This window comes from Ambystoma mexicanum, chromosome 6q, assembly GCF_040938575.1.
Source record: "Ambystoma mexicanum isolate Mex_15411 chromosome 6q, UKY_AmexF1_1, whole genome shotgun sequence".
NCBI lineage: Eukaryota > Metazoa > Chordata > Amphibia > Caudata > Ambystomatidae > Ambystoma > Ambystoma mexicanum.
Window position 1 is genome coordinate 1,072,828,539 of NC_090937.1, and position 24,745 is coordinate 1,072,853,283.

Sequence of the window (24,745 nt, forward strand, 5' to 3'; positions counted from 1 at the left end):
GGGAAGGCTTTGGATCAGACCGATCCGTGGGCGTTGCCGAAGTTTCTGGCGGACCCGTTGGTGCTTTCACCTTCTTCGACGAAGTCAAAGGAGGGCGCTTGGGTTGTGTGCTTTGTGGGTTCGATTGTACGCCCCTGTCACCAGGTGTGGTCCCTGTAGCAAGACCGGAGTCGAGCCTGGAAGGGTCGGGGACCGGCGTGGCGGCCCTAGAATAGTCCGCCTCAAGGTCTATAACGTCCGCGTTGGACGTTTGGTCATCCGATGTACCCCAGTCACTTTCGGTTGGTGTCGCGGCAGGGGAGGCTCCACGCGTGACATTCCGTACGCGGCCCACCGCTTCAACCGGCGCTCCTTAGGGGTTTTAGGTCTAAGGAGTTTAAATGCCGAACACCGCTTCTCGTCGTGCTCTAGGAGGAGACAAGCGTTACACGACGTGTGCTCGTCTTTCCACAGATATCTGACCCTACACACAGGGCAGAATGTAAATGGAGTCCTTAACATAGCAGAAGGGAAGGGTGACCAGACCAAAAAGGAAAGCAGTGGAAAAGAGGAAAGACATAATTTTAACAGTATGGCAAACCCCAGGCCCACTCTCCCTACTGTGTAGGCCGGCCAGAAGGCCATACCACGTGGAAGTCCGAAAGCCGGATCTTAGGTGCCAGAACCCACAGCCGTAGACAATTCCCCCGTAGTCTTCGTCGAAGATGTTCTTGATGGGCGAAGTGACTTAACGGGGATTAAACCGACAATTTGGTAAGATAAACAATGTCTCATGAAGAGCTCCGCCATAGGGCGACCAGTTATCTGGGCGGAAAATAACAATCTGAGGGTCCTCGGCGCTTGAGGGATTTTGGGTACTACACGTCACGATAGGGATAGTGTTTCAGACACGCCTATGCCGACGTCCCCTTCGGTCCCCGAAAGATAAGATGCAATACTCTGCGGTTACCACTGGATGTCGGACCATATGCACAGCATGTGATTCTAAGCAGATCAACAAGCATCAGAAATATAAATATGCTGCTATCTTGGCAATCTTATTTTGCTCATCCTTGGCCTTCGGGGCCCTATATAGTTCACTCAGGGCCACATGTAAGGGACCCTGATCTCACCAGATATCTAACCCAGTTGCAGTGATCTGTTGTGAGATTGCCTGCAACCACACATTCTGTTCCTGCTCAGTCCACTCACCTCTCACAAATAACTTCTGTAAGAGGTGTTCTCTAGCTATCTAGCTATCTTGATGTCTACCAATGTCACCATTTTGGAAATATTGATTTCTTTCCTGATTTACAGAAGTTTTTTATTTTGCAAAACAGTTTCCTTAGAGCGTTCCCTTTTGAGGGGTGCTTTACAGTCTAACAGCGTGGTAGCCCATCAGGATTTATGTATCCTGTCAGTTAGCACACTGTATTAAGCTGCACAAGTGGTAGATCTAATCCAGAAATCCCGGTCACGAGCCCCCAATCTGTAAGTGATTTCAATCCAGCACCCCAACTAAGTCAATGCCTAGTATGGGCTGCCCAATATATTTTTATGTCAAAAGTTAGTTTAATTCTGGATGATGTACCCTCATAACACCCCTCTCTGAATTCCCCCGGTCTCACTAAGCCAAGAAATAGGTTTGTTTTGCAAACTAAAAAAGATTTTTGAAGAATTGAATATATATATATATATATATATATATATATATATATATATATATATATATATATATATATATATATATATATATATATATATATATATATATGAGAATGCATTACTTACCGTAAAAGCATTTCTGATGGTTGTATCTGCTTAGATTCACATGCTGTGCATAGGTCCGACATCCAGTGGTCACTGCGGAGTATTGCATCTTGTTTTTCGTAGTCGAAAAGGGGACGTCGACCAGGCGTGTCTGAAACACTATCCCTATAGTGACGTGCGTTGTACCCACAATCCCTCACGCGTCGAGGTCCCTCTGTTTGTATTTTTTCTGCCCTGAGGGAGCCTTTTAGACGTGAGTGAGTACAGAAAGAGAGAGAGATACATAAAGGAAGTCTATGTTCCTTCCATCCGAGCGGGGAGGAAGGGTGGGCGCATGTGAATCTAAGCAGATACAACCATCAGAAATGCTTTTACGGTAAGTAATGCATTCTCTTCTGATGTTTGTTAATCTGCTTAGAATCACATGCTGTGCATAGACTAGCGAGCAGTACCCGGAGTTGGCGGTGGGTTATGAGAAGGAACAGTAGAGAAAAGGTGTCGTAATACTGCCTGTCCCACCTGGGAGTCAGATCTAGAGTGTGTATCTAGACAGTAGTGTTTTGTAAAGGTGTGCACAGAACTCCAGGTAGCCGCTTTGCAGATGGACTCAATGAGAACATTTGCAATGAATGCTATGGATGCCCCCGTGCCTTGAGTAGAGTGTGCTCTTGGCTTAAAGGGTAGTTCTCTCTTAGCAAGAGTATAGCAGAGAGTGATGCATTGAACAATCCATCTAGAAATAGTGGATTTTGAAACCGCATCTCCTTCTCTTCCTGCTGCCACCGAGACGAAGAACTGATTAGTCTTCCTCAATGGTCTGGTTCTTTCCATGTAGAACATGACCGCCCTGCGTACATCAAGTGTGTGCAGAGTCCTTTCTCCCAAATTGGAAGGATTTTGAAAGAACGTTGGTAGTTCTATAGACTGGTTTACGTGGAATTTAGAAATAAATTTCGGAGCAAACCTAGGGTGAGTGCGTAGAACCACTTTATCTTTGTGAACTGTAACAAAGGGCTCTAGAATAGAAAGAGCCTGAAGTTCACTTACTCTCCTGATGGAGGTGATAGCTATTAAAAAAGCAGTCTTAAGAGTAAGATGTTTAAGGGATGCTTTGTGCATGGGTTCGAATGGAGAGCCCATGAGTCTGGTAAGTACCACATTAAGGTCCCATCTGGGAGCAGGGTCAGCTATCGGGGGGTGTATTCTTTTTACTCCCTCCATGAATGCCTTTATAACTGGGATCCTCCACCACGACACTTTGAGTTGGGAGGTGGTGTATGCAGAAAGTGCCGCTAGGTGGACTTTAATGGAGTTAAACACTAGGCCTGAATCCAAGAGATGGGTCAGGTATAGTACCACATGTGTGGGAGAGCAGTCAATAGGGTTGATGCTTTTACTCCTGCACCAGATGACAAATCTCTTCCACTTGCTAGAATAGCAGTGGCGAGTGTTCGGTTTTCTGGCTTCCCTGAGGATGTCCATGCATCTTTGTGGGAGTTGTAGATGTCCGAACTCTATGACCTCAGGAGCCAAGCTGCTAAATTCATGTTCTGGGGGCATGGGTGCAGAGTCCTGCCCTTGTTCTGAGATAGCATGTTGTACGGGCAGGGGAGTTTTACTGGGGGAGATAGAGACATCTCCATCAAGAGAGCGAACCATGGCTGTCGGGCCCACATTGGGGCCACCAGTATCATGGTCACTTGTTCCTGGTGCATCTTGTGCACCACCTTGTTGAGAAGGGGAGTCGGGGGAAAAGCGTAAACAAATTTCCCTGACCATTGCATCGATAGACCGTTCACCTTGGATTGGTTCTGGGGGTACCTGGAGGCGTAACTTAGGCATTGAGAGTTCTCCAGGGTTGCGAACAGGTCTATTTCTGGGAATCCCCATTGTGTGAAGACGTCGAAGACGATGTCTTCGTGCAGACGCCATTCGTACTCTTCGGGCAGGGGGAAATCTCTGCTGAGTCTGTCTGCCAGCAGATTGAGTTCCCCGGGTACATGTAGTGATAGTAGGAACATGTCCTGTTTGAGAGCCCACTTCCATATATTCTGGGCCAGTTTGGACAAGCCTGGAGAGTGGGTGCCCCCCTGCTTGTTGATGTAGTACATGGCTGTAGTGCTGTCCGTAAGGACCATTACTGTCTTGCCTTGTAGGTGTTCTTGGAAGGCTTTTAGCGCCTTGAATACCGCTAGTAGCTCCAGTAGATTGATGTGTTTGGATGCTACGTTCGGAGTCCACACTCCGTGAGCAGTCTGATGGGATAGGTGAGCACCCCATCCTGTGAGGGATGCGTCTGTGGTTAGAGTGGCTTCCGCAGCGGGTGTGGCAAAGGGTTTTCCTTTTTCCATGTTCCCCTTTGTCCACCACTGTAGCGAGAGAACCAAGGCCTGCGAGACCACCACTAGATCGTCCCATTGTCCGCTGGCCTGACACCACTGGCTGTTGAGCCACTCTTGCATTGGGCGCATGCGCAGGCGCGCGTGAGGTACCAAATAAATACACGACGCCATCATTCCTAGCAAGCGCATTGCTTTGCGTACCGTCACCTCTCGGCCGGTCACATATTGGGGGATCTGAAACAGCATGTTTTGGACCCTCTCTTTGGAGGGGAAGACGAGGCCGTCCCTTGTTTGAATTAGAGCCCCTAGAAATTGTTTGATTTGACTGGGGTCTAGACTGGACTTCTTTTCGTTGATGGAGAAGCCCAGTTGGAACAAAAGGTCTACCGTCTTTTGGGTATTGGAGAAACATGTTTCGTAGGAGTCCCCTGTTATGAGCCAGTCGTCGAGGTAAGGGTAAACTGGGATGGACAACTTGCGCAGGTGGGCCGCAGCCACTGCCAGTACCTTTGTGAATACCCTTGGTGCTGAAGCTATACCGAAGGGTAGCACCTTGAACTGGTAGTGTTTGCCCTCTATCATGAACCTTAGGTATTTTCTGTGCGCTGGCAACATTGAAATATGAAAGTATGCATCTTTCATGTCCAATGTTGTCATGTAATCTCCCTGTGAAAGCAGCGGGATCACCTCCTGTAAGGTCACCATACGAAACTTTTGGGGTTTGACAAACTTGTTCGCTGGGCGCAGATCTAATACAGGGCGCATGGTTAGATCCTTTTTGGGTACAAGGAAGTACACTGAATAAATACCTTCAGTTACCTGAGATAGAGGCACGACCTCTATGGCTCCTTTTTCCAGCAGTTGTTGTACTTCTTGAAGAAGGATGGCAAGATGTTCCGGCGTCAACCGCCGTCCCCTCGGGGGTCTGTAGGATGGGGAACTGTTGAATTCGATACAGTATCCGTGGGCTACAGTGGAAAGTACCCAACGGTCTGACGTTATCTCCTCCCATGCAGGAAGAAAGGATGTTATCCGGCCCCCGACCGGTGTTGCATGGGAGGGGACGCGAATCTTTGCGTCACTTGGAGTTGTTGGGGGCTTGGGAGCCTCTGGGGGTGGATCCCCGACCTCTCCCTTTGCCCCGGCGTTGGCCTCTTTGGCTGTACTGCCCACTATTGGCTTGGTAATTGGTGGCAGGGTATTGCTGATGGTGACCTTGTTGTTGTTGCCGTTGGCCACGAAAAAAGCGCTTGTTGCCATAGCCGCGTCTGGTAGTGGGCTTAGAGATCTGGTCAAGAGTCTTGATAGTGTCGAACTCTTTTTTGGCCATCTCTAGGGCTTCATCTACCGCTTTTCCGAAGAGGTTGGCGTCCTCGACAGGTTTATTTATTAAAGACGCCTGTGTCTCCGGTTTAAAGCCTGAGTTGCGCAGCCATACATGGCGCTTTAGGAGTATTCCTTGTACCAGGGAACGTCCTGCTGTTTCTGCCGCGTCCAGAGAGTTTTTTACAATGCTCTGGTTCACTTGTGTTCCTTCGCCAATAGTCGACAGTAGGCGTGTACGTAAAGGCTCCGGTGCTTCCTCTGCGTCTTTGCGCAGTTTGGCCCACTGCGCGTCTGCGTAGCTCGCAAGCAAGGAATTGTTGTTGGCAATTCTTGCTGAGCAGGCAGCCGAGGAAGTAACTCTTTTTGCAAGGGCATATAGCCTCTTGCCCTCCTTGTCAGGGGGTGCCTCACTGGTGGAAAGTGGTACCCCTGCCCTCTTTCTAGTATTAGATACAACTAGGGAGTCCGGTATGGAATGTCCCCTAATGTAGAGCGGGTCTGAGGGTGAAGGAGCGAAAAGTTTCTCAATCCGTGGATTGACCCCTCTGATCAATGCGGGAGTGGACAGCGACGGGGTGATCCTCCTTTTAACTGAGGCGAGGAGTGGAATGGTCTGGCTGACCGGGGGTTTTTCTTTAATGACTTTCTACAAAGTCTAATTCTGGAGAGAGTTCTCCCGTGTCCAGTTCGAAATGCGCTGCTGCTCTGCGCAACAGTGCATTGAAAGTAGGCTGATCGTCAATTTGAGACGTGTTCCTAACTGGAGAATTATCCGGAGGAGTTAGATTTAGGGCATCAGTGTCGGAACACACTGATGGTGATTGCCAGGGGTGCGAAGGTCCTTCTCCTGGGCTAATCCCGAAGCCTTCTTCTATAATGTCTGTTCTGTCTTCTAGACATTCCTCCTGGTTCTGTCCTTCGTTGTCCATGAAATCATCTTCTTCCTCGAAGTATTGTTCCTCCCCAGTGAGGTCATATACATCTTGGAAGTCTGAGGCTGTGTCCAGCAGGGGATCGACCAGCCTCGGTTTTTTGGCTCTGGGGTCGTCTTGAGGCCCTTCTCTAGTTCTTCTGAGAGTTAGAGGGGCTTGGGTACTCATAAACTTTTCCATCCTCTCCATACAGAGGTGGAGTCTCTCCATAGTTTCATGGGGTACCCCAGAGCGGTGTAGCGGGGGAAAACTCGAGTTGTCTACCTCGAAATGGCTCGACCTCTCCCAAAGCGTCGAGGAAAGTGTCCCGTCGCCCTCCTCAAAACCCTCAGGTGTGTCGGGAGACTCCTTGACTGAAGGGGGTAGTCCCTGCTTTCCTTCGGGTGTTTTCGGCGTATCCTTTGATCTATGCGTAACGCTCGACGAAATCTTCGGCGTACGCTTTTGGGCGTCGGCTACAACGATCCTGGCTAAGCTATCGGCGACATTCTTGTCGGCGGAAGCTTGAGTTTGACGCTATGGGTATCGAGCGCTGTACGGCGGTCTGCGCCTTCTGTTGATGCGCACCGGCCGATGGTTTGGTGGTGGCGCCCTTGTTTGCCGAAAGCCCAGTCGCAGGTCGCGGCTGCGGTTGCGAGAGGGGCTTCGAACCCGAACGGTCCGAGGAGGCCGCCGGTGGAACCTGCGTCTCCTTGGGCGCCGAAGCTCTCTTCGACTTAGACGAAGAAGAGCCATGGGTTGTGTGCTTATCTTTATGTGAATCTTTGTGTGCGTCAGTGTCGCCGGGGTGTTCATCCCCATAAGCAGGGCGTGAGCCGAGCCCGTCGGGGCCGGGGACAGACGACGAAGCGCGTAAGCGCTCCTTAGAGGGGGTTACGACTTCCGTGGCGGAGGTCGTGTCATTGCGTTCCTCGTCACTGTCGGTGGTAGCAGCGGCGGGTGAACCTTCGGCCTTCGACATCGCGTAGGCCGCCCACCTTTTAACCCTACAGTCTTTTAGAGTTTTAGGCTTCAGAAGCCGACAAGCCGCGCACCCTTCCTCTTTGTGATCGAGGGGCAAGCAGCGGTTACACCGTGAGTGCTTGTCCTTCCAAGTGAATTTGCCTTTACAAAGTGGGCAAAACCTAAATGGTGTCCTCTCCATAGCAGAGGCAATAAATCGCGATAAACACCCCCAGGGAAAGGAAGGGGAAAGGGAAAGGCATTCTCAGAAAGACCCAGAGATGTCCCACGACCCCACTCTCCCTACTGTATGTGGCCAGCGAGGCCAGGCCACGTGTTGGGCAGCGCCGAAGATTTCCTCCGCTCGACCCTCCGTCGACGATTTTGCTCGGCGGAGAACAGCTACACTGCGTCGAGGGAGTGCTGTATTAATCTTCGTAGAAGAAACGACCAAAGGTCGAGGGTTGCAATGTCTCTCGAGGACCTCCGCGTGAAGGCGACCAGAAGCTGGGCGGAAAAAAACAATCTGAGGGACCTCGACGCGTGAGGGATTGTGGGTACAACGCACGTCACTATAGGGATAGTGTTTCAGACACGCCTGGTCGACGTCCCCTTTTCGACTACGAAAAACAAGATGCAATACTCCGCAGTGACCACTGGATGTCGGACCTATGCACAGCATGTGATTCTAAGCAGATTAACAAACATCAGAAATATATATATATATATATATATATATATCACACTTTCATAAATATGGATAATATCTGAATGTCACCCATATGAATATGAACAATGATCAGCAATGGGTAATATTACAATATCAACAAGACAAAGCAAGGGTTCCAGTTTTAATGCGCCGACACAAAATGCTACAAATGCAGATTTATTATGGTTTGAAACAGCCCGACACGTGTTTGGAGCAGTCCTTGCTCTTCATCTGAGGCTTAAAGTTGTTTGACAGATACCTTAGCTTGCGAAAAGTATTTCTCATTAAATCAAATGCATCGCTGTTGCGGGATACTCTTGCATTAAGAGTTGGCCCTGGTGGTCTGCTTCACTGAACGAGACGAGCCCACAGCTTCACTGGGCTCGTCTCGTTCAGTGAAGCAGACCACCAGGGCCAACTCTTAATGCAAGAGTATCCCGCAACAGCGATGCATTTGACATTTAGCTTCAAAATGACATTTAAATTTCGTTTCTAGGACGTACGGTTCAAAAGTTAGAGGTTTTTGTGAATGTAGATTTTTCAGAAACAGAGTCAAGATTCAAAATGCGCTTTAAAGATTAGGAACCAAGATGGACTTCTACTAAGAAGCTATGAAAGTGCAAGATACCCAACGGGACAACCACCAGAACAGGGCGCCTTCCGCTCCGATTGCTGTGCGCTAGGACACTTGACGACACTTGAAAATATCAGTGCACAGATGATTAGCGCTACAATTATCACAGACTATAGAATGAGAAGAATTCAGGATGACACGATTCTATAATGCAGTTCTGGATAGGTTGAAATGGATTGAATAAGATTACTTGAAAGTAAGAGAGGACTATGGACAGTTCTAGACTAACTACTCACTCCTATGGCTTTTGAACGGAATGGGCCTGTCAAAGATCTGGTCAAGGGTTTGGACTTCACTCGCCACCGGACAGGTCTCAGGCACTGGGTTCTTCTCTCAGCAAGGCCCTCTGGTCTGCGCGGCCTCTAGGACTGCATCTGACAGGTTTGTCCTGGGTACAGCTCTGCTCTATGGGTCTGGATCTTGGTTCTAGTACGAGGTTCTTAGCTAGAACAGCAAAACAGCTCAGCGAGGCTGTTGGATTTTGTGATGCCCCTTGTTTAGGGGTTAAAATCAGGTTTGCAAGATTTTTTAAAGGCCTGCTGAAAAGGGTTCAGCTTTTTGGATTAGGCCTCTGCTTCAGGGTTCTAGTCTGGTTCTTCCTGCAGGGCGCTTCGCCAGGGGATCAGTTGATGAGTGAGAGTGTGTGGGGGTCCTCAACAGTCCCCATTTATCCATTTCCCAAAGTGGGTGGGGAGGCCGATTGTCTATGCCCAACCCTCTAAGGATCCGATAGGTCAGAGAATTCCCTGTTCCCTGATTTGAGAAAGGAACAGTGTCATCATGTGTCAGATTGATGCTGCCATTTACAACCTAGGGAAGAACCTCCCCTTTGCTTTTACTTAGAAAATCAATTTTCACAAAAACATATTTCCCATATGCACAACTTGTTCATAAGACATTTACATGATAGATTAATTAAGGCACGTCTCTTTTCAAGTCCCATGTTCCTAAAATTTTCGGTTTACAAATGAGTTTTTTTGCGCTTTTGGTTGGTTACACATTTTCGGATCTGTACAATTTATTTTACATATATATGCACATACCATCTGGTCATAAATTTTTTATGTTCCTAGCACAACCACACTAGCTACAATCTTAAAAACATTTGTGGTTCAGTCTCAGAACTGATTAGTTTTAAACTGTGCGAATTTTTCATTTTAATAATCTCTAAGTTTCATATTTTTGTCAGTACGGTACAATATTTTAGAAGTATTTTCCTTAAACATATTTAATCCAATTTCAAATCCACATTTTCAGTTTGGCCCGCCTCCAAGGTCTTGGCCGAGTCAGAGAGTCACATGGCCTCCTTCCTGCCAGAGCAGTTTCTATTGACGCCCCAAATTAGCATTTCCATTCAGCTCAAGGGAGCCCTTTGTCTGCACTCAGAGCAACAGGCCAGGGTGCCCCCCCCCTAGTTCCTTTTCAAATCAGCCTGCCAGTTTCTCTGCAGAGCACAGGAGAACAAGTTCCTTTGTTTAGGGAGGAGGTGTGGAATGCGTTTGAAGCCCAGTGTGGGAAACTAACTTAAACCCAATGCCTGAAATTGACATGTCTTAAAATATAAAACTTACATTTTTAACAAATACATCAACCAATTTCTAACTTCAAGCCTTTTTAGAATATAGTTTTGAATTGTATCCACCTCTTAGGCTCCTGATGCCAAGTCTTTCTTTGGGCATAGTTTGAGCTCAATGTACAACTTTACACCCGATAGGTTTTAAATCGCCGGCTTCTGACAGAGGTGAGTAACAGTACTACACCCATTTTTGACAGATTTCTTCAAGCTCAACCATCCTCAAAAGTGGACTTTGTTCAGATAATATATACTTCTGTGGACATTGTATTTATGCAGATTCTCAAAGTAGAATGATGTTCACCACCCAACAAGGAGTTTGGATCTTTGTGTGGTTTGTGAGCCATGATTTTTGCAATTTTACAGCCAGGAAAAAACAGATTTTTAAAACATCTCTGTTTCTTTTGCAATGATTTTGCTCTGTGGGCAGCCAAATGATGGGTTTTGGCAGTGGTCTTCTGTGTTACCAATGACATAGGCAAAAGTGGATGGCGGCCTATTTTTCAGATTTTTACTGTGCACTTTCTGGCGATTTTTAGCGAGCAGCATGCTTTCCGGCGCCCATTCTGATGTTTCTGCTGCAAGCAATGCACAGTAATGTTGCCGGGCCTGGACTAGTGGGTTGAAACATCCCACACACGCTAGAGCTTCCAACTCAGAAGATACGAGCGACAAGGACAGAGCTCAGTAGTAGCAAAAAAAGTTGATTTCGCTACGCAACCTAGCGCGTATTGTAGGCCTCCACGCGGCTTCGATCCGTGATATTTCCGGGACCTCTACATTACAGAGCCCTTCAGAGACTGAAGATCAGGTAACTCAGGGGAGAGCTAGGTTACCACCAATTGATTACTCTAGACAAGGAAGCGATCACAGAGCTACATGGTGGTTCGAGAATATGGAAGCCTGGAATGGCAGAGCGATTTTCGGGGATACCCCAGACCTATTGACAGAATCAGACGCCAGCAAAGCGAGCTGGGGGGGCGCGATGTGTAACTAGAGACAGGAGGGAAATGGTCTCAAGAGGAGCTTCGCCTCATAAGTTGTCTGGAACTCCTAGCAGGGTCCTTTGCAGTGAAGGCATTCACCAGGGATCAAGCCAACTGCTGTGTCCTTCTAAAGAGGGACAACATTTCGGCCGTCCGGTACATAAACAAGCTAGGCGGCATGTGCACCAAGATGTTGGTAGAATTAGCGAAGGACTTTTGGCATCATTGTCTGCAGCAGCACATCAGTTTCTGCAGAATATTTGCCAGTAATGCAGAACAGTGAATTGAATTCACGATATCTGGTAGACTCCAACGACTGGAGGCTACATCCGAACATTTTTTGCCCAGATTCATCACCTCTCCGGGACCCATAGAAGTAGATCTATTTGCCACCAGGCTCAATGCACAGGTCGCAAGATTTTACAGTTGGAGGATAGACCCAGAGGCAGTAGGGACGAATGCATTTCTGCAGCAGTGCTTTACGCATTCCCTCCGTTCATGCCGACGTGTGTTAGCGAAAGTAAGGAGAGAACAAGCAGAGCTTGTGCTCATAGTTCCGATGTGAAAATCACAACCGTGGTTTCAATAGTGATAGAACTTTCTACGGATTGCCAGAGGATACTCCCTCTCAGAGAGGACAATCTTCAGGATCCGAACAATCGAGCTCATAGCAGAGAGGACATTGTGCCCGTTAGCTTGCAGGGTTTCAGGCAACGCTGGCAACTGCCGAGCATTTCATAGATCGCTGCAGACTGCATCAGAGACTCATGGGCACCTTCCACAATCAGGAGCATGGTGCAGCTTGGAAGTGTTGGTCCTCATTCTGCACTAGTCTCAGTGTTGATCCAGTTTCAGCCCCTCTAGTACACATGCTGAATTTCTTAGCCCAAAGATTTGAGGAGGGCTGTACTTACAGGACGATAGGGGTCTACAGGTCGGCGATTCAGCAGGGCACGACAAAGAAGAGGGACACCCGATAGGCGAACACCCAGCCGATCTCCGGCTTTTGAAAGGAATAAAGACACGTAAGCCACCCGAGCCCAAGTATTCAATGCTCTGGGATGTGCGAGTGGTGTTAACTATTCCTACCCGGGCCAGAAATCAGAACTATCTTGATCACAATTGTCGGGGAAGTTGGCCATGCTCTTATGTCTCATAGCTTGCAGAAGGGCGTCAGATATAAAAAGCATTGGCAGATATTTTACGCAGAAAGGGTAGCCTTTAATGGAGCAAACAGGATGAAATTAAGACTCATTTCATATCCATACTTACCAGAGAATACTAAACTATGCGTAGCCCAATGTATTAAGTATAATGAGGCAGCAACAGCTGAATTGAGACCTAGAGGAGTTCCGCAACTGTTAACTGTGCATAGGAAAACTTTCCGTGCAGTAGCAACAGCCACCATTGCTAGATGGGTTAGAGAACTTATGCACTGGGCAGGAGTTAATCTATCTCAATTTGGCACACACTCCGCCCGAGAAGCTATGGCCTCTAGAGCATTCTCCTTGCAAGATATCATGAGATCTGCTGACTGGTCTAACAAATGCACATTCAAGACTTTATTTTAAGCCTGTTTGTCAGAGAGCGAATAGTGATTAATAGCTTTGAACAAGCATAATGCTTGCCTCCTGTCCCGCAATAGAATGAAGATTGTCCATGCCTAAAGCTCAGGCCAGTCTTGATTGTATTAAAGACAAGGAGGCAAGCATTATATCCCCACCCTATTGGGTCATGAACATGCAATGTCCATTTGTGTAAATATGAAATGAGACCAGCATTTGTGTAAATATGTGGTTGATAAGAGCAGGTTAATGACAGACCCACCCTCATACGTTTTCGCTTCACTTTAGGAGAGGATCAGAAAGTGACCGAGTATATTCTAGAGGACGTGGCAGTGTAATCTCAAGGAAGGAGGGTTCTTCACCTTCACATAGCCGAAGCTGTGGCAAAGTTGCTTTAGGCGTGGACAATCTTGATTAAACAATTATCTAACAGTCAGTTTGACTAAGCCTTCAGAAGGAGCAATATAATAGTAACACAAATACACCCTCTTAATATTTCTAAATCAGTAAGTACACTTTTGGGAAGGCACAGACACTTACACCCTCATAGCTTTAGTAACTAGGACACTGTTGACATTAATATCACCATTAGCATTTAGAAACCGGTCTAAAGAGTTGTCAAAGCAAAGGTTATTATAAGATCTCACAAATATTCTGAAAGTAGACAAGTACTTTTGTACACCCCCCCAATGCAAAGTTAGCTAACTCCTTCCAGGGAGGAAGGCCAAACGCAATGACAGAGGGAAGAAGTCATTCAGGGAGCCAGGCTAGGCCAAAGTCAATTGGGCAAACGTCTAGGTGAGCTGAGGCACCTCAGAGGTAGGTAAAAGTCTTGCAATGTTTTTAGGAGTCTTTGTAGAAAAGAAGAAATCAAAGTAGGGTCACAAGCTGTTTAGGCTTGTGGAGTAGAGAAGCTGTTAGCAACTCTAAAGATCAACCCCGGCAAGTCTCGGAACAAGCAAGGTTAAAACAAGAGAAGTTCACAAACTGTACAGTACCTTTGGTTAGAAGAAAAGGGTTTTGGCTGGCTTCTGTTCCGGTACAGCTCTGCAGATCCATCTGTTCCTGGGCCTCAGTCGTGGGGACAAGAGGGAGGACGTCTGGAAGACTCATGCACTGCAACGGGACGATATGCGACAGAAAAGGACCAACTTCTATTCAGTGGCACTTCGCGGTTTCAGCTCCTTGCGTCTCAGCAAACAGCAACACTGCGGACCCTTGGCTGTTCAGATGGGCTTTCCTTGCATCTCGGGTCCAGCACTCTGTTGAGGTGGCTCAGTCAGTCCTGCTTCCTGGGAGTCCAGAGGATCTTCCTTGAGCTCTTAGCCAACTTAAAAGCAACGCACACAAACGGGTGTTCCTCATCCTGGCTATTCGGTTCCAGCAGCAACTGCAGTGAAGTTCATCCAGCTCAGAGAGGATATCCAGGTGGCTTACTTTGGGGTTGATTGGTCCCACCAACTCAAGGGGAGAAGTCATCCTTACAGGGCTTCTCTAGTGGAAACGAATTTGGAGTTTCAGCATTGCAGCAGGGCTTCACCGGGCAAACCAACGGTCCAGGAGTTGCAGCAGGCGTCTCTTCCAAGTTCTTCTTCGCATTCCTTCGTCCAGTGGTCGACTCTGCCTTCCAAGCCAAAACGCCTTTCCTTTTATGCAGGGTTCTCCCATTAATTCCAGCCCACCTCTGTCACCAAGCAGGGTGGCTGTCCTTGACGGACAGCCAGCCGGCCAATCACCTAAGAGTGCATTTCTGTCTCCTAGAAGACTAAGCACAGGGAGTTTCGGGCACCTTCCTCGCTTCCTGCCCGACACCCTGGAGCCAGAGAACGGCTTCACTCGTGAATCCCGCCAAAGGCAAAGAGAACAAAGGGACCAAACCTGGTTTGGCGCGCAGAGTAAATCTCAAGAAGGACCTTTCCACAAAGAAATGGCGAAAAAGACGACCGGGGCCATTTGACAAAATTGGCACCCTTGGGTGCTTTACTGCAGCTGCTAACGCAGCCCGCAGTAAATGCACACCACTGCCACCAGCCATTCATTGAGGAAAGGGTAATTGTTACATGGAAAGCTAGACAAAGGGAATACTAAGCGACCACTCCAGCACCCTATTGTAAGATCGTGTGTGCTGGGTCTAGAAAGTTAGTGTAAGTAAAGTCAATTTCACTTTACTGCTCTTGGAAACGTAATTTATCCAAGAGAATGTATAATCTGAAAGACTTCCCTGTGTCACTGCACTCAAGGTGCTGTGTGACAATGTAAAAGATGATGCCTATGGAGTTTGTCAGACTCCATAACCAAAAGAAACATTTCAAATCACATTTAAAAAAAATACATGAGTGGGGAAAAAAGGGCCTCACTCTCTCCAAGTTAAAAATGCAAGTCCTCAAAATCCAGCAAAGTTGCTGGGGATCTCCAAGGTAGAGAGGAATTAGCACATTTCTGAGATCTCTAACAATTTTGAAGTGTATTTTTGTGTTACATATGATATGGCATTTATAATGTGCCTATACACAAGTGTTTCAAGGAGCAACATATATAATTGCTCCCCTCTAAAGAAGGATTATTCAACTGACTGGTAAAATAAATATATATTTTCTTTTAAAATCAAGAAACCTTGAGTGTAAGTTCATTTGAATACTTGTCACTGAATCTGAGTAGAAACCCTACTGCTCACATTGACCCCTCTTGAGATAAGCCTGGCTTCTCAGCCACACTACCAACCTGTGTAGTACACACATACCAAAGGTTGGGTTCCTATTGCCAGGAGGTCAAGGTTGCTGTAGTCTCCCAAAGGGTACTGCACTCAATCATGCCTAACAATTGGGAAGCATAATTTGTTTTAGAACAATTCTGAAGCATTGGCATTCATTAAAAAGGAAATGAAAAAGATCAAGCGACTGGTTTTGCATTTCAGTGAATAGGCAGCCATTGTCTCCAACTTGGTGGTAAGCCCACTTTGTAACATTAATCATAACTGCTATGTGTTATTTTGCCACCAACTACTGAAAACTAGCAGTAAAGCAAAAATACCTGCTTATCCTTTTGCTGGCTTCTGTCACCTGATGGCCAGAGCCGCCACGAATCGTTGTCAATAACATCAGCAAGGACTATTTCCTGTTTAGACACATCAACGCCAAATTCAATCTGTGAAAAGACAATTTGGTTAGGAATAGAGTGATATCAACAAGCCTACTTTCCCCAAGTAAATAAATGAAACCAAGATACCGATCTGGTTTTCTATACCTTCATATCCACAAGTGTGCATTCCTGGGTTGACCAAGCCTTTTCCAGAATCTCAAAAACAGCCAGTGTGGAGCGGTTCATAATGTCCACCTCAGCTTGGCCAATTTCAAGACCAGCACAGACGAACTTGGCTTCTATTAGTTGAGCTTCTGACCACTCAGGATCATTATTGGCATCGTCCTGAAAGAGGAAACCTGCATCATTGTAGGAACAAAATAGTACCTAAACTAAGTTTAATAGAAAAACAAGCATGGATTCACCTGGCAAAAGTATCTGCACTCTACCCCAACTGTTCTACACCAAGTCGAAACTAATTGCTGACATCCAAGCTGGATCTTTAACTAATTGCTTGAAGGCCTGGCTACTAAAAACGAATACCTACAGCTACAACATTTAGTCTGCCATGTGACCCATCAGCAACATAGTTATACTGGATATGTGCAACATGGCAATCTAAATACCAAAACACACCTTATTTCAAAAGGCCAGATATGACTAACCCAATTTGTGCCAAATACCTCTACAAAAGAACCCTTCAGTGTCTCCCAGCAAACAATCTACTTCAACCAAGAGCCCTGGGTGGTCTACTGAACCAATTACCATCCTGCTGTTTCAGCTCTGATAATTAGAACTCAATGGGCTTTAAGACAAGCCTGTGTTACGAGTAGGTGGCTGGCCGCCTCCCCCCACCATAAATACCAAAAGGGAACTTTATGAACAAGCTCCCTTGTCACTTTATTGAGCACACAACTTTGTTTACTTTTTTGGGGGGTTGGGAGTAGGGGGTGATGTGGAGTACCTTGAACCAACCAGTTTTCCCTAAAACAAATGCCTTAACGAGAGTGCGCCTCGAGTGCAGTCACCTGCAGTCGGGACCATTTGCTGTGGAGATATGGTTGGAGAGGACAGATTTCGGTGTTAAAAAACTCACTCAGCGCAGTACACATGCTAGATTGTATCTTGGGTGCAGTCTGCTGAAGACGGATAAAGCGGTGAGCCACAACTTCAAGCAACCAGTGCGGGAGGGGTTTGAGAGTTTAAGCTTTTACGAGGACTTCGACATGCAAGCTATGTTAATGTTAAAGGACATTTGTACCGCACACCATCACCACCGGAGTGGTTCCTTGGCGCTCCATGTAGCAAAAACATTTCTACTCCCTCAAACCCCTGAATACCACCATCTTGTGGGAGTATACATCAATTAGAGTTTACCCTCCAACTATGGCGGCAAACCTGGCGTGACTAAATACAAAAAACAAAAAAAAAAAAAAAAAAAAAACACAAATACAGACTCCCAAATCCCCTCAAAAGCTTGGTGTGTAAAAACTCAAACATCTGCTCCAATGTCAAATGCAAAAATTACAGCTTTGGTAGATCCAAACCAAATACAAATGATTTCAGACATGGAAATTACAAACCATTGCAAGGTGAACTCGTCTCTACAACCCGACATTTCAACAGATGTGGCTGTGTCAGGAAATGGCCTGTTACCCAGTTGCCACAACCTTACCAGCCAGTAATATGGCTTCATTGGGCCACGACCCATTGGCGGAGACTTGGCTGAACCAGATTTTACGTTCACAGGAAACTTAATTGTTCCTAGTCACCATCTCTTTTCTCACATACTTCCGACTCAAAGTACAAATCCACCCTTTGCCCTGAATTTTGTATTAGACTCTTTAGTAAGATTGTACGAGAATATAAAACACTAATAAATGAGCAAAGAGCAATGATTATTCATACCAACGCCAAACTGGCTTTTACTGAGAGTTGCCTAACAGCATGAAACAGGTTCTCTGCTAGCAAACCCGCAACTGAGAAACAGCTGGTCTCGTGCTCATCTCCTTCATTAATACAACACTCTTACATTAGCAGCGGACGGAGACCTTCAAGGTCAACAATACCATCAAGAAGGGGCGCTTTCAAACCAGGCACTAAACGCCAACAATGGGCCCGTTAGCCCCTACAAGGAACCTTTGGAGCTAGCAGAGCAATCTGTAATAATTGCTCCTCCAGACCGGACGGAGTCACATCAGGAAATGCTGTGAAACTACTCAAGTTTTCACAAAGGAAAAAAAAAAAAGTGTAGCGCTGCAAAAAATAAAAAATGTTTAAAAAAAAGGAAAACCAAAAAGAACAGGAAAATACCAATAACAAGCGAGGCGCTTGTAAATTTCTACGTAACCTCAACCTCCCCCACAAATGCTTCAACTAAATCCAGAGCAGATTACCTAGAAAGTCAAAAGAAACAAGGGAATTAAGATCCTCAGATCCAACACAAATCACAAAAACTACTGAAGGGAAAGGAGGACTTCGATAAGGTGCAGACACCTTTAACGAGACACCAAATCGACCTTCTCAAAATAGCTATTAGTTCAACCTTTTCCATTGCGGAATCAACTGTGTTCCAACAAATCTGAATGTCAAGCCACGGTGAAAAAATTGGCTCATTCCACTTTTCCACAGTTATCGTTAGGTAAGATTTTCATATCAATGATACATCTTCCTGACCTGTGTCAACCCTTAAACCTTTTGCTTTGACGAAGTCCAATTTACCTTGTCCCTAGGTAAAGGGGAATCTTTTCCCCCTTCTCACTTAGTTCTTTACTCTTTTTATGGGTGTCCTTTGTCTCTCCATAGTGTATGGTTGAAATTGTAGTCTTACAACATTTGGGCTTCAGCTGGGCTGCCCCTATGGGCTCCTGTTCATTTCTTTTTCATGTACTTTGGTGAAATACTGTTCCCAAGTAGTAAAGCAGGATTTTCATTCCGCTTTACATTTTATATAGTGAGCCAGCATACTCCACCTTAGGTTTCGTGCTGGGGATACAATATCCCCTTTCTTTCTTATCTGGTAATGTGTTACAATTGCAAGTTTCCTTGAATGGCTGGTGGCAGTGTTAACTACTTATGACCTTTTTATTCTTCATTACTTGCAGGCTGTTAATTTCGATAATGCACAGATGGGCCACCATTCTGCTAAAATGGTGGGCTCCTTTTGGCATGTGTGTGCTTGCTGTGTCCGAGCTCTTCACCTGCCATTCTAGGCGGGAACCACCTCAGTGGCTGCTTTGTCTTCGGCAGGAATCCTGTGGAATCCCCGTCCAGGCTCCAAAGTGTCTGGAAAGGCAGGAAGTGACGGAGGAGTCCATAACTCTGCGGCCCTTTGTCTTTCACCTTGCATTAAAGGAACACACTCCCAGTGGGGTGGGGGGCTGGCTGTCCGGATTTAGACAGCCAGACCAGCCTTAGCTGTGAAATGCAGGGAGAGAATGCAGACGTTGTGCTGTAGTTCCTGATAAATACTCCAAACCTAGAAGCTGCTAAGTAGACCACTGGGGCTAAAACTGAAGATTAACAACGGCAGTAGCGATTTCCAGCGACCAAAGAGCTTGCTGAGTAACAGAAGCCTGCCTTTACCTTTCCTTCTAATCGGCCTGGGGATCCCAAAAACTACGACTCCGACCCAGAGTCTAAGATACACTACACCCATCCACTTCGTGCTGCTACCTTGCAGGGCTGCAATACCCCAAAACCCTGGACCTTGAGCCATCATGCGGTTCATGGTCTTCCGAATCGAGCCGAAACACCAGACTTATGACTACAGTCCAGAAAGTCCCCTCACCAGAGTGCTGGACCTTACAAATGACAAGAATCCAATCAGCAATATTCAGTCTTCTTCTGGCTCCTGAAAAGTCCACAGGGCTGCATCCAGCCGTCAAGAAACTCTTGCTTGGAGCCTTCCCCGTTGATCCCTGCTGCAGAAGCCCTTCCAGTGTCCGGTCTTCAATCTTCATAAGGAATTCAGCAACTGGTTTTTGGCTGCAGATCCTGAAACTCCCATTGCAATCCTTTCTTCTGCGCTGAGTAAACCATGTGAATATCCTCTTGCCTAGAGCCCGCTGAACCCTGCTGCAAAAGCCCGTCCTGTCTTCATGACAAGGAATTAAATGACTGGGTTTTGGCTGCAGCTCCTGACGTCATCTTGCAGCAACTGTTCTTCCGTGCTAAGGTACTGTGTTGGCTGGGGTATTTACTTACCTTAAGCCTTTGTGATTTCTGTAAAGCTTTGGGGTGTTTGTGATTGAGAGTCCACGTATCCAGTTCATCCAGGCCCACTGCTGGAATACTCCTAGGGTGTTCAGAGGTCCCTGGACCTTAACTAGCTTTAACGTCAAATACACAGAAACCCAATCTCACCCTGCCTACAGCTGAATCCTAGACCTCTCTTCTGCCGCTGAGTGAACACATGCAATAGACTAGCGAAGGACTGGATAAGTAAAGGATTCGATCTTGAAAAAAGTGTTTGAAAGTACTTGCTTGTGAAAGAGTTGGTTGTTAACCAACTCAGAATGAGTCGTTAGAAGTTCTTACTTACCTTGAATGTGCATTGTGCCATTCTGAAAAGTGTATGCAAGGTTCTTTTACTCACATGTGAATTGGATATGCCTCTAACCCAAAAGTAATGCTGTTGGCTTCACCAACTATTTCTTTCAGAGAATAGGTGTACAAGTTCCCCAACTGGGTCTTGCTTCTCCTAACTTGCTGTATAGCCGGTGTAGAATAAGCATGCCATAGGTTCTCTCCTATCTAGAATAACATGGAGTCATTCATAAAGTGTAACATTGGGTTTTGCCTTCTATGGTCGGTTTTATACAGATGCTAAAACAGTCTTCGGTTGATACCTACCTTTAAGTTGCTGATAGCTCCTTTAAAAAAGTATATAGGTTTTACTTACCTCGAGTTAGCTATGTGCCATCCTAAAATAAGAAGAGTTATTGCTATAAGTTAGTGTTATTGCTTACCTCAGTCTGTTGCACTGATATGAAAAGCAACTGTAATAGTATATTACAACATTAGGTTTTACCTGCCTAGAACAGCTGTGTGCCAGTCTTAAAAGGGTGTTCGGCAGGTGTAGTTGGCTTTGATCTGCCAAGTGCAATCCTAAATCAGTAGAGTTATTGCTTATCTCAATCTGTTTTACTGAGCTGAAAAGCAACCAATTGTATATTACATCAAAAAGGTTTTACTCGGAATTCAAGATGGCCGCCGGCAGCGATTAGACGTGCCGACGGCGGCTCCCGCACCTCGAGACTTCCACCGGGGATCCACCACCCCGAAGACATTTAGCACCAGTGGAGGAAGTGTGCGGCGCTGGGAGCCCGGGCGGCCAGGCGAGGCTGATCCTCGGGTACCGCGGACCCGGGGTGTTGCTTGCGGCGGTGGAGGCCTGCTCAGACGGGCGGCGGGCGGGCGTACCGGCCCACGGAGCAGAAAGCGAGTGGAGGACTTTGGCCCCGCGAGGGGAGACGGGCCTGGCGGCCGCCGCTTACGGGGGGTGGGGGCGGCCTGACGCCCGGAGGAGAGCCGGGGCTCCAAGCGGAGGCTACGGCCTGACTTGCTGGAGCCGCGTCCCCGGCTCATCTGCAGCGGGAGCTGCCGGTGGACTGGTCGTGCGGCGGCTCACTGAGGAGCGGGAGGGGGGCCCCCCCCCCAGCACATGACAAGGAGGTGAGGAGCGGGCAGGTCCCCGGACCCACTGGTCGGAGGCTCGGTCCCCGTGTTGGCGTTGAAGGGCCCCGGGGGGGCTGTTGGTTGACCGGGCCTTTCCTCCCCCCCCCCATCCCAAGGAGGTGAAAGCAGCATCAGGGGAGGTGGGACCTCCCTGGCTCCGCGGTTTGTGGTTGTCCCTCTCCGTGGGGTTGGTGGCTACGCCCGGTTGGGGAGTGGTGGGCGTGCTGGGGGGCGCTGTCCTGCTCTCCCGGATTCCTGGGTCTCTCGGGCCCCCAAGTGAGACCTAATGCCCTCGAGATCCAGGGCCCCGCGCACTGGACAGGGAGAGGGCGACCCACTGGGCACCCTCCCCGCCTTGTGGTCTGCAGCAATGGAAGTCAAAGGCAGCAGCAGTGAAGATACTGAGCGCCGCGTGGCATCTAGGGCACCCGGAGAGGCTGAAGATCGGGAGCCCCTGACAAGGGGGGACCTCAAGGGTGAGATGCATGCCCTAGGAGAAACTCTGGCGAAGGCCTTCCAGGACCAGTTTCAGTTGCTGAGGTCGGACTTAAATATGGCCCTCGGGGAGCTGAAACAGGAGGTTGCCCAATTAGGCGAGAGAACTGACATACTGGAAAGGGGCCTGCAGGAATTGGAAAGAGATGGCACGGCCAATGGAGAAGCGATCGATCGTCTGGACCTAGCGACCGCAACTTGGAAACCCAACTGGAGGACTTGGAAAACAGGTCGAGACGGGTCAATATTAGAGTGAAACTCCTTCCTGAGTCTGTAACGGACAGGGAGTAGTGCAGAGAATCTTTATGGACCTGCTGGGAGGAGAAGACCCCGAGGCTATAGAGCTTGACAGGGTGCATAGGGTGGGCCGGCTTCTCCGTGGCCCTGGTACCAAGCCACGGGACGTTTTGGCTGCGTTCACACGGTACGGCCAAAAAAGAGGCAGTTCTGCGGGCGGGAAACTGGAAGTGTCCGGTCTGCTCCAGGAGACGGAGCCAGACCGTGGGTATGGTCTACGGTGGGCTCTGACGCAAAGACGACGACGCCGGGGAGAGAGAGAGACCCGCCCAGGGAGGAGATTGGGATCGGTCCTCGGACCGGGGGGGGGGGGGGGGGTTCCTGCTGAGACAGTTTGCTTTGTATCTTAAAAAGGGGGTGGTGGGACAATGGGCTATCAATGGATTCGGGGAGGGGCGGGGTTGCACTTCTTGGATCACGCAAGGACGGATGAGTCCGGAGAATGGGGGTGGGAATGTGGGATGCCTTCCAAGTTGGGGTTCGGAGAGGAGTGGGCAGGTGAGGGGGGTCTGGTGTGGGATAGGGGAGGTGGGGGGTGGGTGGATACAGCACATGTTGAGGATGCATTACCCTAAGAGCCCGGCAGTTAGAGAGCCATCCTGCGGGGAGGTGTGGGGCGGGAGGGGAGGCCCCGGGGCGGGTAGTAGGTGGGGAACTCTAATGTAGCGGTCTATAGATACCCCGGTAGGTGGGCTGCTGATGGCCCGAGATGCTCAGTTGACACTTTCAAGTGGCAAACGCATAATGTGAGGGGACTCCATTCCCCCCTCAAACGTACAAAGTTGGAGCACTTCGTTAGATCCCATAAGCCGGATGTGCTGGCCCTGCAGGAGACCCATTTGAGAAAGCGAGATCAAGCTTGGTTGCGGCTCAACGGCTATCCCCTGATCTATTTCGCGTCGGGCCCCACGAAGAGGGGGGGTGTGGCCCTTGCCTTTGGAAGGGGTACGGATTTTCAGCTTCAGGAGGTCCTGCGGCATACCAATGGGAGATACGTGGTGGTAAGGGGGACCATAATGGGCTCAAGCTACACTATTGGGTCAATATATGCGCCGAATGTGGGCCAAGACCAGTTCTTGCGGGAAGTCCTAAACATCGAGAATTTTGCTAGGGGCCAAGTGGTGCTGATGGGGGACTTTAATCTTGCCTGGGATAGGCTGGGAGACCGCTCCAGAGGGGGTGAGGGGGGAGGTTCAGTGGCTTCTCCGCAGCTGAGGGAGAGATGGGCAGGGGCTGGCCTTCGTGATGTCTTGCGGTCTCTGCGGGGGAGCGAGGAGTGTTTCACTTTCCTCTCCCATGTCCACCGGACACAATCACGGATTGACTACATCTGGGTATCTGCCAGTTTGGTGGGAGCGGTGGAAGCGGTGGAGGTGGGCCCCCTAGGTGTGGCTGATCACAGAGTTGTGGAAATGGTCCTGAGGCTGGGGAGACGTAGACCAGGAGTGTGGGGTTGGAGATTCCCGGGAGAGCTTTTGAGGGACCCCGTGATATGTAGGGAGCTGGAAGACCGGATCCAGGGATTTTTCGGGAATAATGCGTCCTCCGACACGAATCTGGGCACTAGATGGGACGCCTTTAAGGCGACCCTTAGGGGGGACCTCATCGCCCTTAAGGCGGAGAGAAATAGGCGGTTGAGAGGTCTGGAGGCCCAGCTCGAGGGAGAGGCCTCCAGAGTCCAACTCCGTAATACCCCCACGAGGAGGGCCTTCAGGGCGTATAGGTTGGCGGAGGGCCAACTGGGGATTTTGAGAAACAAGAGGGCCGAAGAAGCTCTGCTCAAAATGAGGCAAACCTTTTATGCCAAGGCCAACAAAGCAGGCTCCATGCTAGCTCGTCTTCTGCGGGGGCAAAGGGAGAGCAGGGTAATTACCGCACTTAAAGACCAGGGTGGTAGGCGTCTGACCAGGGCTGGCGAAATTAGGGAGAGAATCGTGGAATTCTATGAGGCCCTGTATTCCTCTGAGAGCCCCTCCCTTCAATTGCAGGAAGATTTCTTGGAGAATTTACGAATCCCGCAGGTCTCTAGGGAAGTGGCAGAGGAATTGGGCCGCCCCATTCTGGAGGACGAGGTGAGATCAATTATTGCTGCTCTGCCCTGTAATAAGGCGCCGGGCCCCGATGGCTATCCGGCCTCCTTCTATAAGGCGTTCTCCCACCTTTTAGTCCCACAGTTGACCCAGCTTTTTAATTCATTTAGCTCAGAGGGCGGAATTTCCCGGTCGATGGAGGAGGCTAAGATCACCCTTATCCATAAGGTGGGGAAAGACCCGGAGGATTGTACTTCTTATCGCCCCATAGCCCTCATCAACACCGAAGCCAAGGTCTTTACTAAGATTCTGGCTTGGCGTCTGGAAAGACATCTTCCACCTCTGATCCACCAGGATCAATCGGGTTTTGTTTTGGGTCGACAAACAGCGGATAACATCAGGCGGGTG

The 24,745-nt window shown here is 48.3% G+C and overlaps 1 protein-coding gene across 7 annotated transcripts in view; it reads right to left on the reverse strand.

Annotated features, from left to right (window-relative positions):
* Window positions 1–24,745, reverse strand: part of PAICS (phosphoribosylaminoimidazole carboxylase and phosphoribosylaminoimidazolesuccinocarboxamide synthase) — a 1,368,496-nt gene that overhangs the window by 161,275 nt on the left and 1,182,476 nt on the right. For all 7 annotated transcript variants that reach the window (XM_069631608.1, XM_069631609.1, XM_069631606.1 and 4 more), the window contains 2 exons: window positions 16,002–16,181; window positions 15,789–15,902 (listed from right to left, as the gene is read on the reverse strand). In XM_069631608.1, the coding sequence (XP_069487709.1) occupies window positions 15,789–15,902; window positions 16,002–16,181 (294 nt within the window). The remainder of the gene's footprint in view (window positions 1–15,788; window positions 15,903–16,001; window positions 16,182–24,745) is intronic.